Below are 23,026 nucleotides of genomic sequence, written 5' to 3'. Positions count from 1 at the left end.
ATAAAAGTGCCCTTAAGATTCACAACAAAAAAACACGTCAGTATCATCACTGTCATATACTCACCAAATGCAGTATTTTAAATCTTTAAAATCTAATAATGCACACAAATGTATGCCTACGGTTTAAAATCATTGTCATGATTCTGTATGTTTGGTTTAGTTTCTTGTTTTATTTTGAAATTGTTCCCTTGTGTGTCGTGTCTTACTTGTCACTTCCTCTTGTGGTTTTTCATTGATTACCTCACCTGTCCGCGTCCGTCTTCACTCACCTGTACCTCGTCTCGTCATTAGTGTCTGTGTATTTAGCCTCTGTTCTCCCTTTTGTCTTTGTCGGATAGTTTCGTTCATGTCCAGGTGTTTCGTATGTTTCCCTCTGTCTTGGTCCGTGTATGCTGTCACTCCGCCGTTCTCTTTGATGTTCCCGTTCCTGTTTCTGTGTCTTCCCGTCCTCCTTCGTATTAGCTTGTGTTAGCCTGTGTTCGTCTTGTCCGTCTTGGTTTGTCTTCCCTGTGTTATCTCCCAGTTTCGTCCTCAGTGTCTCCTCGTGTCCCCAGTGTCTCCTCTTGTTTCCAGTTTGGTATGTTTGTAGTTTGGTTTCTCTTTTAAGTTATACTTTGCTTTTTGTTGCTCTTTGTGTTAGCCTTTGTGCTATTTCAGTTTTTGTATTCTGTTCTCTTGTTAGTTTGTCTGTGTTCACCTTGTTTGTATTTAATTCAGCTTTAGTTATTAAAAGCTCGCTTTCTGTTCCCCTTATACTGTCTCCTGTGTTTGCCTGTGTGTGATCCTGTGTGTGTGCGTTCCTGTGTGTGTCTGCATTTGGGTCCTCTCCTAGCTTTTCCCCTTTAATTACCCCTTAAAACCCTGACAATCATCCATAATGCTACTGCTCCTCCTTTGAAAAAAATGGTTACACTCTGCTCAGAATAAACAACAAGAGCTACCCAATCAGTCACCAGAGGAGAGTGCAGTATTCCTAAACGCAGGACTTCATTTGGTAAATCATCTTTTTCTTTTGTTGCCACAAATCAATGGAACTCACTTCCAACAGAGCTGATTACATGTGTGGATTGTAAAACATTTTCATGTCACGCAAAATGCTGGATGCTGTCACAGCAAACTTGTGTGTGTGTGTGTGTGTGTGTGTGTGTGGGGGGGGGTGTGGGGGGGTGTGTGTGTGTGGGGGGGGGTGTGTGTGTGGGGGGGTGTGTGTGGGTGTGTGTGTGTGTGGGTGTGTGGGTGGATCTATGTGTGTGTGTGTATTTGATGGGGGGGCATATTTATTTATAAAAGTTGGCGGGAGGGGGGTACATTGTTTTAAATTGTTTTAATGATGTGGGACTGTGTGTGTTCATAACTTTGTAATTGAAATTTTGCACAACTGTGAATTTAGTAACGGTTTTTAATTTATTGGATGTTCCATCTACCTGCTCAGGGACTACGGGTGGAAAATAGCAACTTGCTAAAACCCGGTGCAATGCATCTCTCCTTGTTATATACAGGGTTAATGTTTTATTTTGCACTGTCCCTGTTCAAATAAAAGAAATAATAATAATGATAATAATAAAACTCTTTCAGACAGGTTGGAATGTTTCATTTCAGTTACTGTGAACACAAAAAACCTTCATGTTTCATGACATTTATTACAAAGGTACAAGACATTGGTGATAAATACAATACAAATGATGTGTGCAAAAACAAGATATCTGTTTTTAGAGGAAGGAATTTGCCTTGGTGTTTGGTGCATAATAAATGAAGCTAAAAACTGCAACAGACATGAATATAAGTATAGAATACAAAAAGTACAATAAAAATATAAGGAAATACTATAACAAAAATTACAACATGTATGTATTAGACTCACAAAGCTGTACATTTATGTGCATAGAGAGTACATGTCATGGGATGATGGTCAAAGATGTCAGCTGATGTAATGACAGACGTCCACTGGGGGAGTTGTTGATGAGAGCAGCTGCAGATGAGAATAAAGGGCAGGGTGGTAATTCATCACTGGGAGTGGATCATGGACTGGAATTCTGGTCCGACAAACATGTTAGGACTGTGTTTATTGTACAGTGTGAACAGTGATGTGATCAGAATCAGATATATACAGTGTGAACAGTGATGTGTACAGAATCAGATATATACAGTGTGAACAGTGATGTGATCAGAATCAGATATATACACTTTGAACAGTGTAGTGTTTTGACTGTTTTTTCTAAAGCCTTCTGCATCTTTGTGTTTGTGTCACTTTTTGAATGTTTTAAACTAAAATTATGTCCAGATCTTACAAGATTCACCTTTTAAAAACAATCACGTAAGCGACTTCAAATCACCTGTTCATGTGTGGACAGTTTATACCTTAAAATCAGGTTAGCAAGGTTTTTTTTATTTACATGACATTTAAGATGTCTGATCACTGTAGGAAGCTCAAAATAAACTGTTTGCTCAGCAGTTAGTTTAATCTCTGCATGGATTCTGTTTTATTTTATTTTTCAGATGGTGTCCTCCTTTTGGATTTTATATCTCACTTCATCATAAAACTCAGTGAGATAACATGTTCAGCTCATAAAAACTGTGATCCAGCTGTAGAAAATGACAAGAAAACCTGCACTATCACCGTCACTATTACTGGTAAAGTAATTTGTTCTTACACAAATCTTTTATTTGCTCCTTCTCGCCAACATTTCCTTCTTTTTGTACACCTTTTTTCTATACTCTGTCCCTCACACACATCTACAAACATTTTAGTGTCAAGAAAAGAAAATGGAGAAGTGCTTTGTGTTCATCAGAGAGGCTTCATTAGTTCTACTGTATGATAAACAGCTGCCCTGCCTTTAACTTCTGAGTAAGAAGAGAGTAGGTGGGGTAAAAGTCAAGATGGAGCTGTTTTTAAATATAGCAGGCTACAGGTGTGAAGGTGTGAACTAGGTGGAAAGTTTGTTTACTTTTTTATATATACCATATATGGTAAACACTGGTGTACCTCCACCTTAACAGATGAAGGCCATGTCACAGGAATGTTGCTGAGATTTAACATGTGCCAGGCCACACAGTGACCTTACTCTTAAGACTCCAGCAACTGTCAAACAGGCTTGGGGAGTAATGGAGTACGTGTAACAGGATTACATAATCAGGATACAAAAAGACAGTAACTTTATTCTATAAAGGTTACAGAAAAAAAAAGTAATTACATTACTGATACATTCAGGTAAGAGGGGGATTAGTAACATGATTGCAATTTTGAATAAAGAATGATATACTGGTCTGTAACCATGAACATACACACACATCATGACAACACTTCACCAGTCTCACACAACATGACTCTGGTCTGAAGTGAAGCCAAATACACAAGTGTGTATTTTTAGAGAAAACACACTTATTATGAAGATTAAATATAAAAGTCATCTTATCGATTTTTCTTTTCTTCAGTCTTTATATGTATATGTTTGGTACTGAGGTAATCCAAAAGTAAATCAAGTTATCAAGTTAAATTACTTTATTATTGTGATACTGATTACATTGTTTAACAGGTAATTTATAACTGTATCAGAATACATTTTTAAAGTAACCCTCATAACCCTGCTGTCAAATGACACGAATGTGAACTCATTGACTCACATGTGATTTCATGCTGTAACTCTTGTTCTTCTACTTTAATCATCCGTTCTTCTTCACAGATACTTGTGATGAATCTCTCCAGAGGACAGAACCTTACATGTGCGCGAATGGAGTTTCAGGCAGGGACTGAATGCTGTCCTAAGTGTCATGTTGGTAAGATCCTATTAAATATTGAAGAGATGTTTCACTTTGGGGGTTACATATGGAGTCTATTGTTATACTGCCAGGTGCCAACAATGCTAAATAAACCACTTGTGTGCAGATCACTGGTGTTTTAACAGTACAAGCTGAACTTCATATATTTTTCAAAGATTTTTTGAAATTTGGCATCATCTGGTGGTAAAGTAGGAATAAGAATGACACTAATTAATTGTCACTTCGCCAAGCTGAAAACATGCAACATACTCTTAAGATTATATCTTTCCATTTAATATAAACAATTTATGTCATGAAAATAAACTGTTGTTTTTCTTTTCAACAGGCAGCCGAGTTAAAACAAACTGCAGCAAGGACCAAAGTACTTCCTGTGTGCCCTGCACTGAGGGGACCTTCATGAATCAGCCTACAGGATTAAAACAGTGTTTTCCCTGTACAAACTGTGATGCAGGTAGATTCCTGTTAATATTTCCTAACTATTAGTAGAAACTGAAGACTATGCCTCGATTTAAAAGCTGTAATTAGACTTATTCAATGACTGATTCAATACTGATGAAAACTTTATGTATTATGAAATATTGTGAGACGTGTTTTGTGTCATAACAGACTTGTTTCACATAATTAAGCCACAAGACATTTATTATGATGAAAAGTTCTACATTACCGTTAAAAAAAAGCACAATTACATTCACTTAAAATAACATTAAATTGATAAGAAATACAGTCTAGATATTATTAATGTGGGAAGTGACTATTTTAATTCAAAATGGCTGACTAATGGACTATTTACTCAGCTGTACAGAGAACCATCTTCAGCAACCATCATTCTTATGGTCCAACATCACATTATGTTAGTTAATCCAAGTTTTTTGTGTTAAAAGGCTTATTGATCATTAAAAAAATTGATTGATTGATTGATTGATTGATTGATTGATTGAAGAAGTAATCAAATTAGCCTTCCTTTGGCTAGTTGGGTATCTGGAGCGTCAACATCTGAGGCTTCCATTATAGTCTCAAAATGGCCAGAAAAAAGAACTTTGTTCTGAAACCCGTCAGTCTATATTCTGAGAAAGGCTTTTCAATGTGAGAAATTGTCTAGAAACTAAAGCTGTCATATGTTACAGGGTCAGACTGAAAACCTATAAACAGAGAAGATTCCTGTAGAGACATGAGAAAGAATGAGACAGGTGCTAATGCTTCTGTTCAGTGCAGCTTCACTCAGCAGATTTATTTACCAATATGCAAAATATACCTCTCTTCTCTATATTGTGTTTTCTGTCTTCCAGTGCAATTTCAACAATACAAACACATGTCTCCATATTCATCCTCTCTCATAGTGCAAATAAAAATACTGTATTAGAGAATCCTCATTCAGCCCTTTAACTGAGTTAGGGTTTTTATGTAGTTAATACCTATCAAAAGGAAAAACATTATATAAAATGTTCAGTTTCTGCGTTCTCACATGTTTCCTTATTTATCATAGTGCAAATAAAAATACAGCATATTGACTGTCAGTTAAGTAAAAGTGCATGAGATGAAGACTTGTAAAGTTTCACTTTTCAAAATGCTTATAATTCAATTATAATTCAAAAACGTACTCATCAAAACTCAAACACCAATAATAGATCAGTTAAGAATGAACTGATTTTCCAAAAAATGTTGGTTGGTAATGTGCTACCCTTACAAATTACAATTAATTGAAATGTTATCGACATGTTTATGTACTTATACAAAATGTAAACCTCGTCAGACTTGTAGAAATAGGAGAAAGAATGAGACAGGTGCAAATGCTTCTGTTCATTGCAGCTTCACTGAGCGGAATAAGGAAGTTAACGAGAGTCCATAGGAGAACCAAAGTGCTACACTGCCGGCTGCTGGAACTGAAATGCTCAGAGTATTATTATAGTGCAGCTTTTAGTCTTTCAAAAAGGCGATAATTGGTCATTATGGCTCATAATAAAATATTCCCCAAACAGAAATATCACTCCCAAAATAAAAACATAAACAAAATTTAATCATATGTAACCATACATTGTGTGTGCGTCACACATACAACAGGGTGTAATACTCCCTTCAAAGAACAGCATAAACTAGCTTTACAAGAATAGAAAGAGTTTATCAGACAAGTACATCAGAGGCTCTAGTCTGAAAAAGAGACACCTGACAGGTCCTCAACTGGCAGCTTCAATAAATGAAAAAAACAAAACTCCAGATTGAACTTCTCCAGTGAAGAGACAACTCCAGGATGCTGGCCTTCTAGGCAGAGTAGCAAAGAAAAAGCCTTATCTCTGACTGGCCAATAAAAGGAAAAGGTTACGATGGGCAAAAAAAACACAGACATTGGACAGAGGAAGACTTATTATTCTTGAGGCCATCTGTCAGTATGGTGGAGGAAATGTGATGGTCTGCGGGTGGGAAAGTGAATAAATTGGGAGATTTGTGCAGGGTTAAAGGGATCTCAGAGGGAAGGCTATCACTTCATTTTGCAGCTGCATGTCATACCATGTAGACGGGGCCTGACTGGAGCCAACTTCGTCCTACAACTCAAAGCACAGCTCCAAACTATGAAGAACTATTCAGGGAAGAAGCAGTCAGCTCTGGGCCATAAAGTAAACCCCCGCAGTCCCCGCCAGGCGGGGGGACCCGCATCCCATATGGGCCCCACCCCTGCCTGTAGCCTAAAACAACTATCTTTTTTTTTTTTTTTTTTAACCGCAATGTAGGGTTCACGTCATGATATTGTCTGTATTCTGAGCATAAAAATAAAACAAATATTTAAAATAAAATAAAAACTACTGGTCCATAGTTTTCTTTGATATGTCAGAGACTTTTGGTCCAATTGATACGTTAGGCAGGAATTCAAATCAGTAGGCTACAGCTCAATGACAGCTCGGCACCACGGTCAGAGACACTTTGAAAATGAAACGCAAATATCAAAGTGGTGCCCAAAAAAGGCACAATTAACACAAATCTGATGAATTTACTGCCAAGCTTCTGAAAATAACAACTTTATTTGGAACGGTAAATCCTGTCAGACGTGAAGGATGCAGTAGCTATGACAGGTGAGTAGTCTCATATAGCCGACAGTGTTAGACAGCTAAAGTACTGACAGTGTTAGCAAAATAAACAGCCTAATTGTGTGAAGTTAGTTTAGCTGAGTTTTTTTTTTCATTGGCTTTCATATAGCCTAACCTACGGATAATTTGTCTTAAAAATTTGTCTATAGCCTACAGACATACTGCCTGCCACAAAAGAGTCATAAATACAGGATAGGTTTCATAAATAAAAATACAAGCTATAATAAAAATATTAACCGGCATGTTAGTTAACAACTTTTTTTCTGAAATGTTATAGCCACACAGCCACACACAGCCGGCCAGGAAGATGTAGAAAGCAACAGCGAGGTTGACGGGGATGAAACAGGGCAGCCTGATTGCAAAGATAGTGATCAACAGACAGGGTACATTATAGATGAGGGAGACACCCCAGTGTTACTGTCAGATGAGTCCACTGTGCGCCCTGAAGCTTTAGCACCAGGACAAGGAGAGCGCAGGCCCGCGGGTTCAACATCAATTCGGGTAGAGAGCATTGTGCGTCTCGCAGCTGCAGCGCCAGGAGAGAGCGAGCCTAGCCCCAGGGCTTCAACATCAGTTCAGGCAGAGCATCCCATTGCTTCAGTATCAGTTGAGGGAGAGCTCCTGGCATCATTACCAGCCGCGTGCACTAATGATGTGTGTTGTTTATGTGTAGCAGCGGTCGCAGTTTCCCACATAAAAAAAAAAAAAAAAGTGATTAAATGTGTGTTATCTAGCAAGTGTTGGTCGGTAAATTTACCAATTACAATTCTGTCCCACCAGTCTTGACATTTTGTGTGTGTTGCATTTGCTTATCAGAGGGGGGGTGAGATCCAAGCAGTCTGTCGAGACGCATTTTAATGCCTGTGTGAACAGACGTACTTAGAGCTGACCACTTGTCATCTGATCACAAAGGTAATAAATAAGGTGATAATACCAGGTGTAAAGAGCCTCTAGGACACATGTTGCAGACCGCAGACCGCCCCCCACCCGACAACCCTTAAAAATAAAAAATGTTAATTGGGGCCCACTCAAGGATAGTTGCGGAGGGGCCCCGCAAGTTTACGTTACGGTGCTAAATCAGCTGGTATTCTGTCTATAATGAAGTGGCCAGCATAGTCACCAGATCTCAACTCTATTGACTGTATAATATGTAAGATGTGTCCAACAAGCCAATCCAACACGTGGGAGGTACTTCAGGAAGCAGAGAGTGACACTTCTCCAGATTACCTCAACAAACTGACAGCTAGAATTTCCAAAGGTGAATGTCAAGAGAAGGATTCTTTAACCAAAGTAAAGTGAAGTAAAAATCATCATTTCTAACCTTGTCACTGTCTTGACTATATTTTCTATTCATTTAGCAACTCATTTGTTGAATTTGTGTGTTTTAATGGAAAACATCAAATTCTTTGTGATTCGCAACTTTTGAGGAGCAGTGTATATTTTTACACTCAAGTTATTAGCTCTTAATATCATTAACGTTCTCTGAGCTCTGTATTTCCTCATTTTTAAACAGCAGTAAGCAAATTAGAATTACTGGGACTTGAAGTGATAATAGAACTGACCCTTCTCTCCAGAACAACCTCCATCTCTCCCTTTTCCTGCCACAATGAAATCAAAATCTCACTGGGTGGTGTTTATGCATCCATACATCCATCCAGATTTGAATATTGTATTTACAGACCATGACTGATGAATCCCATTCATTCTGACTTAAAGATTTTGTCTCTAATAGATTAAACTGAATAATAGTTTTGTTTTTCCACAAGTAACTTCTATGTGTGTTGCAGGTTCTGGTTTGGAAATGAAGACGTCATGTACTCCATCGTCAGACACAGTTTGTGAACCACTGGAGGGATTCTTCTGTCTGGACACTACAGAGAACGGCTGTATGGCAGCACAGAAACACACAGGCTGTAAACCAGGACAGTACATCCGTCACAAAGGTTGGTTTTCTTGTGCTGACTTTATATGGGACATATTAAGCTCATTTTCAGGTTAAAAATTTTAAAGGCTCGGTAGGCAGCAATCCTAGAAAAAAGGTGATTGTTGAGTCTACACGGGTCTCATCTCCTCAGCTGACCCAAGCTCCTCCCACCAGACAAGCACGGGCATCTGATGCACGCGCTTCATACACGTACACACACACACACAAATCATTTGTAGCTATACTTCTGGGATAAAATGCGTTACCCCCATGTCGACAAGAGGCAATACTGAACAGCGCTGAATTAGTTCATAAGACGGTCGCGATGTGTTAGTGACTCTAACGTAGCAACATAAACTTGATCCTGTATTAGCAGCAGCCGTATGCCTATGGCTACAGTTAGCAGAAGGTTGCTAGCGTATTAGCAACTTCCGACAATGCGTTATCGGTAGCCCCTGTCACCTGGCTGTTTACATGGTAAATCAGCCCACACAACCAATCCTCTTCTTAGATTGTTTTGCACTGAAAGCGGGTGTTTCCAATCGTGGAATCGCAATCTTTCCTGTCTGGTCATCCGCCATTGCTGCAGACTGGGTTTTCACCGAAGAGACGTGAACGCGATCTGCTTTAGTAGAACAGCCAATCACAGGGCTCGCTCTCTCAGCTGCTCTGTGATTGGTCAAAGTCTTCCGTCACGGGCCAGATTCTTTGCAGGCTGAAAACCGAGCCTATAGGAGGCGCAGAGGTCTGCTCTGCTCTCACATCACTTCATTTATTTATTTATAATAAGCTGCCTACTGAGCCTTTAATAGTAAGGTCTACTTGAATAGGTTTACATGCTTCAATGTGAAAAAGCACCTCTGTTCACCCTCTGTCTGCATATTACCTTCTGCCTCTTTAAGGCCCCCTGCTGAAAAGCCCAGTTTGCTCTGATTGGTCAGGTCCCACAGGCCTGAGCAGTTCTGCCTATATTGAAGCAACACTAGGTAGCTTTTCGACCTTAAAATAATATTTCTAAACTCAGTTAAGTGGTAGAATAACAGTTAATAGGATGAACGGTGACGCCTCTGCAGCCTGAGGGGGGTCGCGCCGGCAGCAACCGCACTGCGTAACTTCCCAGAGCGGGTAGCGACATACCTGACGTAAAGAAGTCTAGTGCGACCTGCTTTATGACGTGTTTATTCGTCGGTGGATTTAGCCAGCAGTTACTTGGATTTTCTGTAAACCAACGCCATGGCCAAGCCAGCTAAAAAAGCCAAGAAGGTATTGTCTGAGGAGGCGAAGAAAAGAAAAAGAGAAAGTGATATAACATGAGCTGGACATGGATAAATATTGGACCAGCTTACACTTGGTGGGGTTACATGCTGGCATTCGGACATCCCAAAATTCCGACATCCCAAAATTCCGACATACCGCCATTCCGACATGTCACCGTTCCGACATACCGCTATTCCGACATGCGAACGTTCCGCCATTCCGACAAAGTTTCGTCCCGGCATTCCAACAAGACTAATACTAACCCAACCCATAACCCTAACCCTAACCTTAACCCTTTTAAAAGATGTGTCGGAATGGCAACACGTTTAAAAAAGGAAAAAATATCGCCATTCCGACCTTAGGAGGAAAAATTTGTCCAAATGGTGGGACGTTTTCAATCAATGGAAGTGCCACCATTACGACAACTAGACGTCGACGTCGGAGTGGCGGTATGTCGGAATGACCCGCGGATACCACTCGGTGGTGCGAGCTGAAAGAACTGATGGAGACCTAGCCTAGATGCTACTGGATTTGTAAGTCATATATTACATATATACATATTTATTATCTTACCGACTTTTACTTTGAGTTGATTTGTTGTTATGTGGTGTTTATTGGGGCTTTATTTGTCCACAGTTTATAACCATAATAAAGCCGGGAGATAAGCTAATGCTGTCCGTTTCGATAGCTTGCTCGTTTTCATGTAGTGACTGTAAACGATGACTAACTTACTAAAACACTATGAACGTCTTGTCTTGTAAAGTTGCAGATTTCTTAGTTCATGCATAACTAAGAAAGTTAAGTTCACTGTTCAACATAATTGTTGAACAGTGTGGTCGGGAGGTAACGTCAGGCTATTGTTGTTATCGGTAATGTTAGCATGCTACTTAGCTACTGTTGTCGTCCCGAGTTGGTTGTAGTTATTGCACCGAACACAACGTCAGCTTGCACGTTTTCATGTAGTGACTGTAAACGATGACTAACTTACTAAAACACTATGAACGTCTTGTCTTGAAAAGTTGCAGATTCCTTAGTTCATGCAGATAATCAACGTAATAGTTGAACAGTGTGATCGGGAGGTAACGTTAGCATGCTACTTAGCTACTGTTGTACCGAGTTGGTTGTAGTTATTACGCCAAACACGTCAGCTTGCACGTTTTCATGTAGTGACTGTAGACGATGACTAACTTACTAAAACACTACGAGCGTCTTGTCTTGAAAAGTTGCGGATTCCTTAGTTCATGCAGATAATCAACGTAATTGTTGAACAGTGTGATCGGGATCGGGAGGTAACGTTAGCATGCTACTTACTGTTGTCATACCGAGTTGGTTGTAGTTATTACGTCGAACATGTCAGCTTGCGATTGTACTTAGTAACTCCCGGAAAAATAGTTACATTTTTAGGCGTTACTAAACACATTCACGCCCAAGCGTTGTGTTTTGGAAGTAACTTAGTCGGTGCAATCACTATAACCAACTCGGTATGAGAATAATTCTAGCATGCTAATGTGCTGTGCAGCCTATATGCTAACAAACTACCAACTGCTATCTCTGAATCTAGCTTGTTGTTGGCACTCGGTTGAGGTTTTTTTCAGATGATTTTGTGATTAGCCGACTCTGTCAACAAATTCACGTATATTCATTTTCCCCAGGGATGCTCATACAGCGACAGTATTTACGACTCTAGTAACAGATAATTGCGCCTCTCAACCAGCCGGGGGTAGTAATGAGTCCAAACTACCTACTGTTGCTTTAAATCAGCTTAACCAAGTTAGCTGCATTTCTACTGTTTGATGTTAACTGCTGATAAACTTCAATTTAGTGGACCAATACTGAGGCTTAAGTGTGTGACTGGGTTATCATCTGAGTTATTATCACGATAGGGACAGTTAACTTATTTCAACCGGTCTACCCAGAGGTGAAACGGCCTAACTTCAGGGGCCAAAGGGCAGGGATCCAGCCCGCAGCTTTGTTTCAGTTTTTAGACAGAAATGTTGGCCAATGAACATCTCCAGTTATGTCCTCTGATGTGATAGTTGAATGTCAAATAAATCAATCTGGCCACTCTAAGCTTATTTACCTACCTTACTCAATTGCGTTGGCTACAGGAAAACTTTAAAAAGAAAACAACATCCTATAAAAAAACACAAGGCTTCATGGTATAAGATATGGAAGTCAAAAATGAAACAACGTTTCAGTTGTAACAAAGGCATTTTGTTAAAAAGTAAAATTGTGTGTGTACTTCAGGGAAGGGATGGTAAAATAAAACGCAGCACTTGCTTAAAGGAATAGTTCACTCTGAAACAAAATTCAGTCATTATCGACTCACCCACGTGCTGATGAGAAGTCCGGTGTAGTTTTTTATTCCTCAAAGTGCATCTGGAGACCCGCGGTGCTTCCCTCCGGCAGGAACAATCCATATAACGAGCATAAGTGGCGACCCAGTGGAAAATGTCCATAAAACTACACAAAAACTTTGTAATATTCCTCCATACTGCTCATCCGCTGCAATCCAAGTGTCCTGAAGTGGCTACATCCAGAGTTTACTCGAAACGACGTCATTTAGTAAATTTTTACAGCCTAAACAGTCACTATGTTATGTTTACACGGAGGCACGCTTCGCGTTCACGCGAGTCTCCCTCGCAGCTGATTGCACTACGGAAGCCGCGCCGGACAAGATGAACGAGACTCGCGATAGATACACACTGGTATTTACTTAGGCTTAAACCAAATATAGCGCCAGCTTTGAATGTGGAGTAACGATTTCATTCAGTCATTCATCTTACTTGCATTATTTGCTGCTTCATTTAGCTGCCACGAGCAAATAAATAGGATGATTTGGTGTAAACATGATAGCAATTTTAGCATACAATGCTAACATAGAGGCTCAAGTCGAACAAGTAAACAAGTGTTGACAATACTGCAGAGACAGAAATTGTTTCGACCAAGGGTGTAACCATGGTATAGATATTGGGGGGGGGGGGTCTAAATGTGAGCCCTTCCCCGGATATTATTTTCTGTGCGTTCTCTCCTGTGCATCTTGCCTGTGACTCTTCCTCTCTCTGTCTCTCTGTGCTGCCTGCATTGTGACCACATACCATTATTGTACTAGAACAATGACTGACCCTAATGATAATTGATCATTTTAATTTTAATATTATGCACTTATTACTAGTTTACTGCTGACATCTATGACTAGGTAAAAATAATGTTATCATGTTGTTTAGACTCATATTATGTCTTACTTCTTCAGAGCAGGTCTCTGTGTGTCCTCTCCCTCCATCTTGCCTGTGACTGTCCCTCTCTCTCTCTCTGTGCTGCCTGCATTGTGACCAGATACCACTATTGTACTAGAACAATGACTGACCCTAATGATCATTTTAATTTGATGCATTGAATATTCTGCTTTTATTGCTGCTAGTGTTATTTGCTTTAACCTTACCAAGCCTGTTTCAGTGCCAAGTGAATTTTAAAACCATCAATCACACACACACACACACACACACACACACACACACCGGGGGGAGATGGAGAAAAAAAAACAGCACACAAGGATGATACAGAGTTCAAATGGACCCCTTTTAAAAGTTTTTCCATTATTATTCAGCCCATTTTCCGACAAGCTATCATGCCATGGTTGGTACCAATGGATCCCTTATGATATCTGTATCTTCATTCTAGCTTTAATACTGAGCCATTTAAACACGATAATTGTTTCACATTTATTCAAACATTAGCGTGCTCATTTTGACCATAGCACTACTTTTTAGGTGTCTAGTTGCTTACCGTCTGAATAAAAAGGCGAAAGTCCGCCTGTTGGTCCTGCTTTTTCCGCTTTGGTGCTACTCCCTCCATTTGTTTATATGCCCATGACCACTAGTGACAGTCGGACTGAGCGGTTTTTCAAACGAAGCCGGCGTTTACGGGCGCAACCAAGTGTACAGTCAGGAGGGGGGTGGTCACACAGTTTTGTTTTCCTTGTTTTTCTTAAATTGAAAATAAATCGGAAATAACAAGAGATGGATCCACTTACAGCCAGGGTTCATAAAAGGAGGAGTGTATGGTGGTTACACCCATAGTTTCGACATCGTCTAATAACAGAAAAAAACGGCAGCTTTCACAGTCATAAGCCAGCATCGGCATAAAAGTTATCTGTGTCACAACATCCACAATAAAAACGAAAGATTACCTGTCCAACAGAAACTCCGCTGTATCAGCATCGCTTTTCAGGTCCATATCTTCACGGAGCTTTCGCCACCGTTCAAATGATGACCCAATGTTTACTCGGGTTTGAGCCCTCTTTATGTCACATCTCCGCTTTGTGTCTTTTCAGTGACAGACTTGCGCTTTCTTTCAGCCTTTGCCGGTGGGGCAAGCAAAGGCCGCTTGCTACTGTCACTCTGTTTTCCCTCCATACCTGAACTGCTCAGGGCCAAACAAACCTCTTGCCAGCTTGTAGTTTCAAATGCGTAAGTGGGTTGGGACGAGGGGTGACCAGGAGCAGGGGAGTGAGCGAGGGGATTGGATGGAGGGCCTGAGAGAGAGAGAGTGCAAATTTGAGCAAGGGGAAACTCCCATCCGCACCGGATGGCTGCTATTGGTCAATTTCTTTGCAGTTTTACAGGCGCTAGAGAGAATGGATTTATTTGGTTCCTTTTGCTCTTCACATTGTGTAGGTCGTACTATTGGGCCATAACCACCATCTAAATGATGTTAATAATAATGATAAATCTTTCAAATCTTAGACCATAGCTTTAAGCTAAGTTTGTGGTCCAGCCTGGCAAGATGGCTCAGGATTAGTCCCCAAGACAAACAGTCAGAGATGCTCAGACTTTTTGACCCTAGTGTGTGTGTGTGTTTGTGTGTGTGTGTGTGTGTTTGTGTGTGTGTGTGTGTGTGTGTGTGTGTGTGTGTGTGTGTGAAAGCAGAAGAATCTTACTCTATCTGTCAGGGCGATGTTACTCAGACAAAAAGGATGTTACACTGGCAAAATGGAATTTATTTAATTTCTTGACAATCTAGTTCTGACCTCGCATATTACATTATTATAATAACATATTAGCAAAAATGTCACTTCTTAAATATTTGCATGCAGCACTGAAGCTAATGACATTTGGATAACTTAGTTCAGTTTGTTCATGACTCTGGTGTGATTCCTCCTTTACAGTCAATCAAGTAGAACAAGTCTTTGCACCACAAACGATGCCAGAATATCGCCCATGATCATTTCCCCGGTGACCTCTGCAGGAAAGTCAGGGATAAAAACTTGTGAAGACAAGACAAAATAAATATTTTGAATTCATTTTTAAGTGTCTGCTATAAAAATCTCAACAATCAAATAGTTGTTTAAATCCACTGAGAGGAAATCAGACAGGTCTGTTGAAATGTGCTGATGTCACTTAACACTTTGATCCTTTCATAGTATTTATACTCAACTAGTTTCAACAGATATCATTTGTATTTGTACAGGAACAGCGCAAAGAGACACTGAGTGCTCTGACTGCAGTGAAGGACAATATTCAGATGGAACATTTACATCCTGTCTGTCACACACACAGTAAGTGAAGCTTCACAGCAGACAGCTAAGGTCTTACACTGCAGTAAATTCATAGTGTCCTTCAAAATGTCCCTTTTTCATTTCAGATGTGAACCATTAAATCTTCAGTTGATAAAATCAGGAACTGTTTCAACTGATGCTGAATGTGGAGAACAAACATCAGACGTGACAGCAGTTGTGGTCGGCGTTGTAGTGGCTTCTTTATTAGTTGTAGCAGTAACTGTATTTGTGATCTACTATCCCAGAAAGAAAAAAACATGCGTAAACACAGGTATGATTTTAATTTAGACAAAAAAACTTGATGATTAAAAAAAGTCTTCAAGAAAATAATAATAAATTATGTCACAATGTTGTTAACTGTGGTGTTTTGTTAATGTTTTATTACAGAAAAAAATTCAGAGAATGGAAAACTGGTATGTTTTATACCCTCTTAACTGTTATCACTAAGTCTATTTCACTGTTTGCACTGTACAGTAGTAAGTAGGAATTATTTTTCTTCTAAATAATGAAATAATGTCACTAATCGAGCAATATTTCACAAAAAAGAACGATGTAGGAACGGAAGAAACAGGGGGATTAAATGTTTGCGGACATCAACACCAGCAGGTGAGACAGCAGTGCATTGAAATGTTCATTGACTGAGCACTGAGGTGTGACTGAGCTACATTATATGATGACTTTATAAATGTAGGCTACAACATGTGTCTGTTTAAACTTAATATATTTTTCTCCACAGGATGAGACGGTTACGTAAATGTACAGATGAAGGATGCAGGGACAGGAGAGGACTGAAATTAAATTAGTCCCAGCTGAACTGTAACACTGTGTAACTACCTGCTGTCAGGACAGACGACAGTGTGAAGTTTGCATTGACCAAGCTTCTGGCTAAGATCTGCTGTTGGAGCAGGTACACAGAGTACTGCAGCTCCCTATGGGATGTCTTAAAGCAGAGTACTAGTTTCACCATGTTGTACTCTGTATGACCACAGATGAAGATTCTTCCTCTAACCATACAGAGAGTCCTGGAAATACAACTTGGCGCAAATGAAAGACTGTAAGTAGTTTATATACTGATCTTCATTAAGATCACACAGAGCTCAAGGTTGAATCTGAACACCAGACAGACTGAAACTGAAATGGATCAAGTAACTGGAACAGAGGACGGATGCTGTGTCATGAACTTCAACATGATGGGACAAATCTCTCCTTCCACCTGGCCTCATCCTTGCTTATGGATGACGGAGCCTTTTAAAGATGATCCTTTCACACCCAATCAAAATACTATCACCTGTTATGAACCTGTTTACCTGTGCAATGTTTCACACAGGTGTTTTGGGGTTTTTTGCATTCCAAAACTTGTAAAGGATGAAACATTGCCTTTGTATCGAGGCCGGCTCTACGCAGGGGCAAGAGGGGGCAGCGCCCCCTCAAATAAATTACTTGCCCCCTCAAATCAAAATCTTAGAAGTTGAGAAAGCAGGTTTTAATATACTCACAAAATTAATATATTACAAGTTGACAAAATGATCTGCAGTAGCAGAAAAATCCGCCGAAAAAGGGACACACACAATACAGTATCAGCTTCATCTCTCTGTCCCTCCGCTGTCCGTGTATTCACAGGCTGCGCAGCACACACACCCACACACACACCCCTCCCCTCCCCTCAGCCCTCAGTAAACATCCAATCACTGTTGCAGTATGCAAATGAGCCACAGCCTGACAGTGTAGTGTCAGGTTTCGCCACGGAGCAGTAACACTTTGAAGAAGCAGCAGCGTTACAAGCACAGAGATCAGTGCCCACGTCCACTGCATGTGACAAACTGAAGACAAATGACCTGTGTCTGGCAGACCCCTACGTAAAGCCCCGCTCCAGGCTGAAGTCCTGCACTGTTTTGTTTCATACAATCACAGCGTTTTTTTTTTACAAAGCCAGCTTACTTAGTTTCTGCTCCAGCTTCCAGCAGCTCACACAGAGAAAGTTAATGCTGTGTAATGCATCGGTTTTTCAGAGCTTTTAAAAAGTGTCGTGCTGCTCCTGCATGTACTAAGAGTAGTAGCAATGATGCTGTTGCTAGTACATCAGAGACAGCAGCTAGCATAACTGCACCTTTAGCATCAGCAAGCACTGCTTCTCCTGCACCTCCCTCCATCCCCCCAACAAGTGCTGCCCCAAAGCTGAGCAGGCTGAGCTTAAATGGCAATGCACCATCTCAGCCAATACTGGGTAACTACCCAAAGCGTGCATTTGGTACAAAATTGAGATCTCAATTTGAGAAGTAGTATTAGAGGTAGATCTCTATTTAGTAGTAGAAGTAGATGTCAATTTGAGAAGTAGAGGTAGAAGTAGAACTAGTTTGAGAAGAATTTTTTGTATTATTCAAAAGGCTACCTTTCAGTTTTGTAATATTGACTATAGTGTGTGAAGTCCTACTTTAGGTTAAGATTTTTTTGAGAATTAGGCCATCCAGTTAAGATAAATGTTATGTTGTTAGTTGATAAAATCTGGATGAAGGATTTTTTTTTTTTAAATTTATTAATTTCATTTTTATTTTTCAGTTTCCCCCCCTGAGGGATTGCCACCTTATTGTGGTCAGGGGGTTTGCGTGCCTCATTGACCTTAAGACCTATACCAGCAGGAGCTTAGTCTTCAGGTGGGACACCCAAGTTGGACAGGTCTGAAGGTAGAGGCCTGACAAAGTGCAATCCACTTCTCCAAGTTGGGGTTGGACACATAGCTAACAACCCAATTCAGTGAAGAAACACTGTTACTATAAGCACAGAAAAAAGTGCTGGAGCATGATGTGTACACATGATGCCCCCTTCACATTTCTGACTGCCCCCTCATATATGCCTGCCTAGAACCGGCCCTGCTTTGTATTGTTTTCAGTGGAGTTGGTCAAAATGTCAAAATAGATGAAAAAATAATCACATTGTTTTTTGTTTTGCTGAAGCCAAACAACGATGAATTTAGTAGTAATTATTGGACAGTTTTTACAAGCCTGGCACCATTTCTGATTGTTTACCTAAGAGATGAGAATGACAAACCTCCAGTAAATGTGCTCAGGACTCAGCTCAGACACTGAGCCAGTCCTTCATGCCTGATGGCCTATATTTCAACTAAACATGCTTAAAGGGGCACTATGTAATTTTGGAGAACTCAGAATTTCCATACTCATAATATTAATGAGGTAATAATACAAACTCAGAATTATTCATTTTTTCCATAAGTGAATAAACCTTAAAGCTTAGAGTGACAGTTCAGGTGTTTTGCTGTGGGGTTGTATGAGGTACTTATCCTCGTCAGTGTGTCACCTGCAGTAGATGACCGTCAGCTCTCCCCGTGTGGAGAAGCAGTGTGTATCACTGACAGGGAAGCAGAGCATTGTACTGCTGAACAGCAGCGACAGCAAGATGTATTCTAGCCACCTAAAAAGAAAAATCTGTTTCAGTGTTCACTATATTTTGAACATTTTGGGCGCTTTAGGTGTACAATGCTGTTGTTCCCTGTCGGTGCTGCCTCATACAACCTCCACATCAAAAGACCTGAAATATCACTGTAAGGTCAGTCTTTTCACTTTATTTAGTCATGAAAACACTAGTTTCACCATGTTGTACTCTGTATGACGACAGATGAAGATTCTTCCTCTAACCATACAGAGATTCCTGGAAATACAACTTGGAGCAAATGAAAGACTGTAAGTAGTTTATATACTGATCTTCATTAAGATCACACAGAGCTCAAGGTTGAATCTGAACACCAGACAGACTGAAACTGAAATGGATCAAGTAACTGGAACAGAGGACGGATGCTGTGTCATGAACATCAACATGATGGGACAAATCTCTCAGTGTCTCATCCTTGCTTATGAATGACGGAGCCTTTTGAGGATGATCCTTTCACACCCAATCATAATACTATCACCTGTTATGAACCTGTTTACCTGTGCAATGTTTCACACAGGTGTTTTGGGTTTTTTTGATTTCCAAAACTTGTTGTTAAAGGAAATCATTTATTATAAATATGAATATTGTCTTTGTATTGTTTCAGTGGAGTTGGTCAAAATGTCAAAATAGATGAAAAAATGATCACATTGTTTTTTGTTTTGCTGAAGCCAAACAACGATGAATTTAGTAGTAATTATTGGACAGTTTTTAAGCCTGGCACCATTTCTGATTGTTTACCTAAGAGATGAGAATGTCAAACCTCCAGTAAATGTGCTCAGGACTCAGCTCAGACACTGAGCCAGTCCTTCATGCCTGATAGCCTATATTTCAACTAAACATGCTTAAAGGGGCACTATGTAATTTTGGAGAACTCAGAATTTCCATACTCATAATATTAATAAGGTAATAATACAAACTCAGAATTATTCATTTTTTCCATAAGTGAATAAACCTTAAAGCTTAGAGTGACAGGTGTTTTGCTGTGGGGTTGTATGAGGTACTTATCCTCGTCAGTGTGTCACCTGCAGTAGATGACCGTCAGCTCTCCCCGTGTGGAGAAGCAGTGTGTATCACTGACAGGGAAGCAGAGCATTGTACTGCTGAACAGCAGCGACAGCAAGATGTATTTTAGCCACCTAAAAAAACATTTGTTTCAGTGTTCACTATATTTTGAACATTTTGGGCGCTTTAGGTGTACAGTGCTGTTGTTCCCTGTCGGTGCTGCATAATATCTGCCTCATACAACCTCCACATCAAAAGACCTGAACTATCACTGTAAGTTCAGTCTGTTCACTTTATTTAGTCATGAAAACAAAGAGTTTGTTCATTTAGGTTGTTTAGGTATAAAAAAATAAGTCACTGAAGATCTCTCTCTTCTGATTCAAATGTCTTCCCCAAAACTCCACAGTGCATCTTTAGGATACAGAATAATATTGTTACTGATGTATGATGAGGTGAAAAGTGAAAGTGGTGCTGACTGCTGCTTAAGACAAACATCCTGACACACTGACATACTGCTGAGCAGTAAAGTGCAGCCTGCCAGCTGTGAAGTGGATGGGATGTCACTCAACTGCATTTGTTGCCAACTCGGCACAGAAAAGGTGGTAAAAACGATGAAAAGCACAATAAATCTGGTCATACTGACAACTGCAGTTCTGTGAAGGGGCAGTTGGTCACTTCAGTGAGCTGCTGATATACAGGAGCAACATAAAGAATTTGTGCTGATGCCATCAGGATGGCGATATAAGCAGCCTCTTGGGAAGACCTGTTGGTATTCCTAGTCATTTGTTCCTTCATCTATTCGGCTGCTAAATGCAGAGAACTGAGCCTGGAATTTGTGCAATGAAATAGTGTTCTGTTTTATTTATTATAGTCTTTATAATAAAGACTTTGCCTTGTTGTGGGAGAATGTGGTATTTTAAGTCAAAGTAAAGAAAATATGTACTTCATTATAAATTTATTAATTCTGTTGGCAAAAGCTCCCTCCAACACGTGGAGCTCTGAAGCAGCACATCTTGAGAGTCCATGTCCAAACAAGAGTATGGGCACAGGCAGCCATTGCTCTGCAGGATCCACAGCTGGATCCTCTGCAAAATGGATACTTCAAGCACTCGGATGGCATGCTCAAACCAGTGACCACAGAGGTCCTCCCAGCCCCAAAGGCGACCCTTGAGTTGGTACAATGCAAGTGTAAATCTGACTGCTCTTCTGGGAGGAGCCCCGCAGAGCTAAGGACTTAGCCTGTACTGACATGTGTCAGTGCAGCAGCCAGTGCCAGAACAATGACGATTCCCAAGCCGTGATGCATGAAAGCATTGATGATTATGATGATGTACAGAAACTGTCTAATTAAAAAGGTTGCTTAATCATACTGTGGTCTAAATGTGCATGTCGATAGTTCCAGAACATCCAAGTTTTACATTAGCTACATTAAACTCAAAGAAAAAACTCTTCAATGAAAGAAACTCTGAGTTATCTGAGCAACTGCTTGTGATGTGTAGTTTTTTTACCCATATTGTGGATGTATTTCAATGGGATGATTAAAAAAAAAACATGTTTTTTGAGGAGCATGGAATATTAAATGCGAACAACTTTTCATTACAATGATATTGCAAGAAAACAACCACACCGGGTCATTTTTGGCCCACTTATGCATCTATTGGTTAATGTGGTAAAGTTTTGTAGCTTTGTAACTAGCACCATTGGATTCCCTGACCCTGAAAATGTGGGTTTAGCAGTTAAAATCAACATTCCAGCTTATTCAGAAGCCGAGATATTACAAATTAAAGTTTAACGGCGGCCATTTTTTAAACTTCAATATGGCCGCCATATAGACATCTGAGCAAATGCAAACATTGATTTTCTGACTCCCTATACAATAACCTTTCGAAAAATGTATAGTTTAGCAAATCACCAAAAAATTCCCACAAAGGTTAAAATCTAAATATAATGAACCTGACTATAATGAAACAATTAAATAGCCCGTGTTATAATGCTTTCGACGTTTGTTGTCCTCGGTAAGTAACGCCCACTGTTCACGTCAAGTTACCACGCAGTGGACAAACATATGCTAATGTTAGCCTAGCTTAAACAGCAGAGCTAACTCGGATATACACTGTTTTTTTATAGGTTACGTCGCTGCCCTCACGATACCAACGCTGTGCTGCCGACCAAAGGAATACACAGCACGGGATGGACAATGCTGCCCAAAGTGTCATGAAGGTATAAATGTCCGAAGCTAAGCTACGAGAAACTACGGCCTCCATGTTACTACGCCCTATTTCACGAGCGCCATTTCAGAAAAAAGCAGCCTTGTCTGTCGTTCGACAGGAATGGCACCAATGTTATATTTAGACATTATGAGAGTAAACCATGTAACCAGGTTGAACACACATTTTTATATGTATTTATTTCATATATAAGTTAAATGCGCCATTAAATTAAAAAAATCAGAAAGAGTGTCTTCCTGTTTAATTTCAAGAAGTTACAATAGCGCGATATCATATATAAAAACAATGTTTTCGCATTTTGTCATTGTCAGAATTTCTTAAAGTGCTAATTGTCACAATACTAAAAACAAAAACATGCACTTACAAAAGTAACATTTCACATAGAATATACACTGTGACCTTATATTTCCACTTCCTCATATCTGTCATATAACAGCTTGCTCGCTGATAGAGCATGAGTACATTACAGTCTCAATACCTGTGTATGTGTGGAACTGGTGTTTGCATATCTATTGGTGTGTGCACATCATTTATATCCTACATTCTTTTCAAAAGCTGAAGAGAGTGAAAGTGTCATCTCTCACTTACATTACATTGTAATATTCCTTCCAAGTATATTTACTTATATTGAAATAATGAATTTCATCAAGGTACATGCAACTATTATACAATAATAATAATAATACAATTCATTACGCTATATTTTGAACATTTTTGGTGCCTTAGGTGTAATTGGTACAATGCCGTTGTTCCCTGTCGG

At 39.8% G+C, this 23,026-nt stretch overlaps 1 protein-coding gene and 1 long non-coding RNA gene across 2 annotated transcripts; both read left to right on the top strand.

Annotated features, from left to right (window-relative positions):
• Positions 1 to 239: 239 nt before the first annotated feature.
• On the top strand, positions 240 to 15,880 carry LOC311264778 (tumor necrosis factor receptor superfamily member 14-like; the record flags this gene model as incomplete). Its single annotated transcript, XM_084365878.1, has 7 exons — positions 240 to 994; positions 2,497 to 2,631; positions 3,681 to 3,774; positions 4,103 to 4,228; positions 8,642 to 8,797; positions 15,505 to 15,592; positions 15,679 to 15,880. Exons 2-7 carry the CDS (start codon positions 2,593 to 2,595, stop codon positions 15,878 to 15,880), a joined length of 705 nt encoding a protein of 234 aa, XP_084222004.1. The 5' UTR covers positions 240 to 994; positions 2,497 to 2,592.
• Positions 15,881 to 15,975: 95 nt separating this feature from the next.
• Positions 15,976 to 16,923, top strand: LOC311265139. Its single transcript, XR_014623543.1, has 3 exons — positions 15,976 to 16,005; positions 16,139 to 16,198; positions 16,329 to 16,923. It is a non-coding gene; the product is annotated as an uncharacterized lncRNA (long non-coding RNA).
• The last annotated feature ends 6,103 nt before the right edge of the window (positions 16,924 to 23,026 follow it).

The sequence above is a fragment of the Pagrus pagrus genome, assembly GCF_965226575.1.
Source record: "Pagrus pagrus genome assembly, chromosome: 11".
Classification (NCBI taxonomy): Eukaryota; Metazoa; Chordata; class Actinopteri; order Spariformes; family Sparidae; genus Pagrus; species Pagrus pagrus.
Note: the sequence above shows the minus strand (reverse complement) of the source record. Positions and strands in the feature narration are given on the sequence as shown.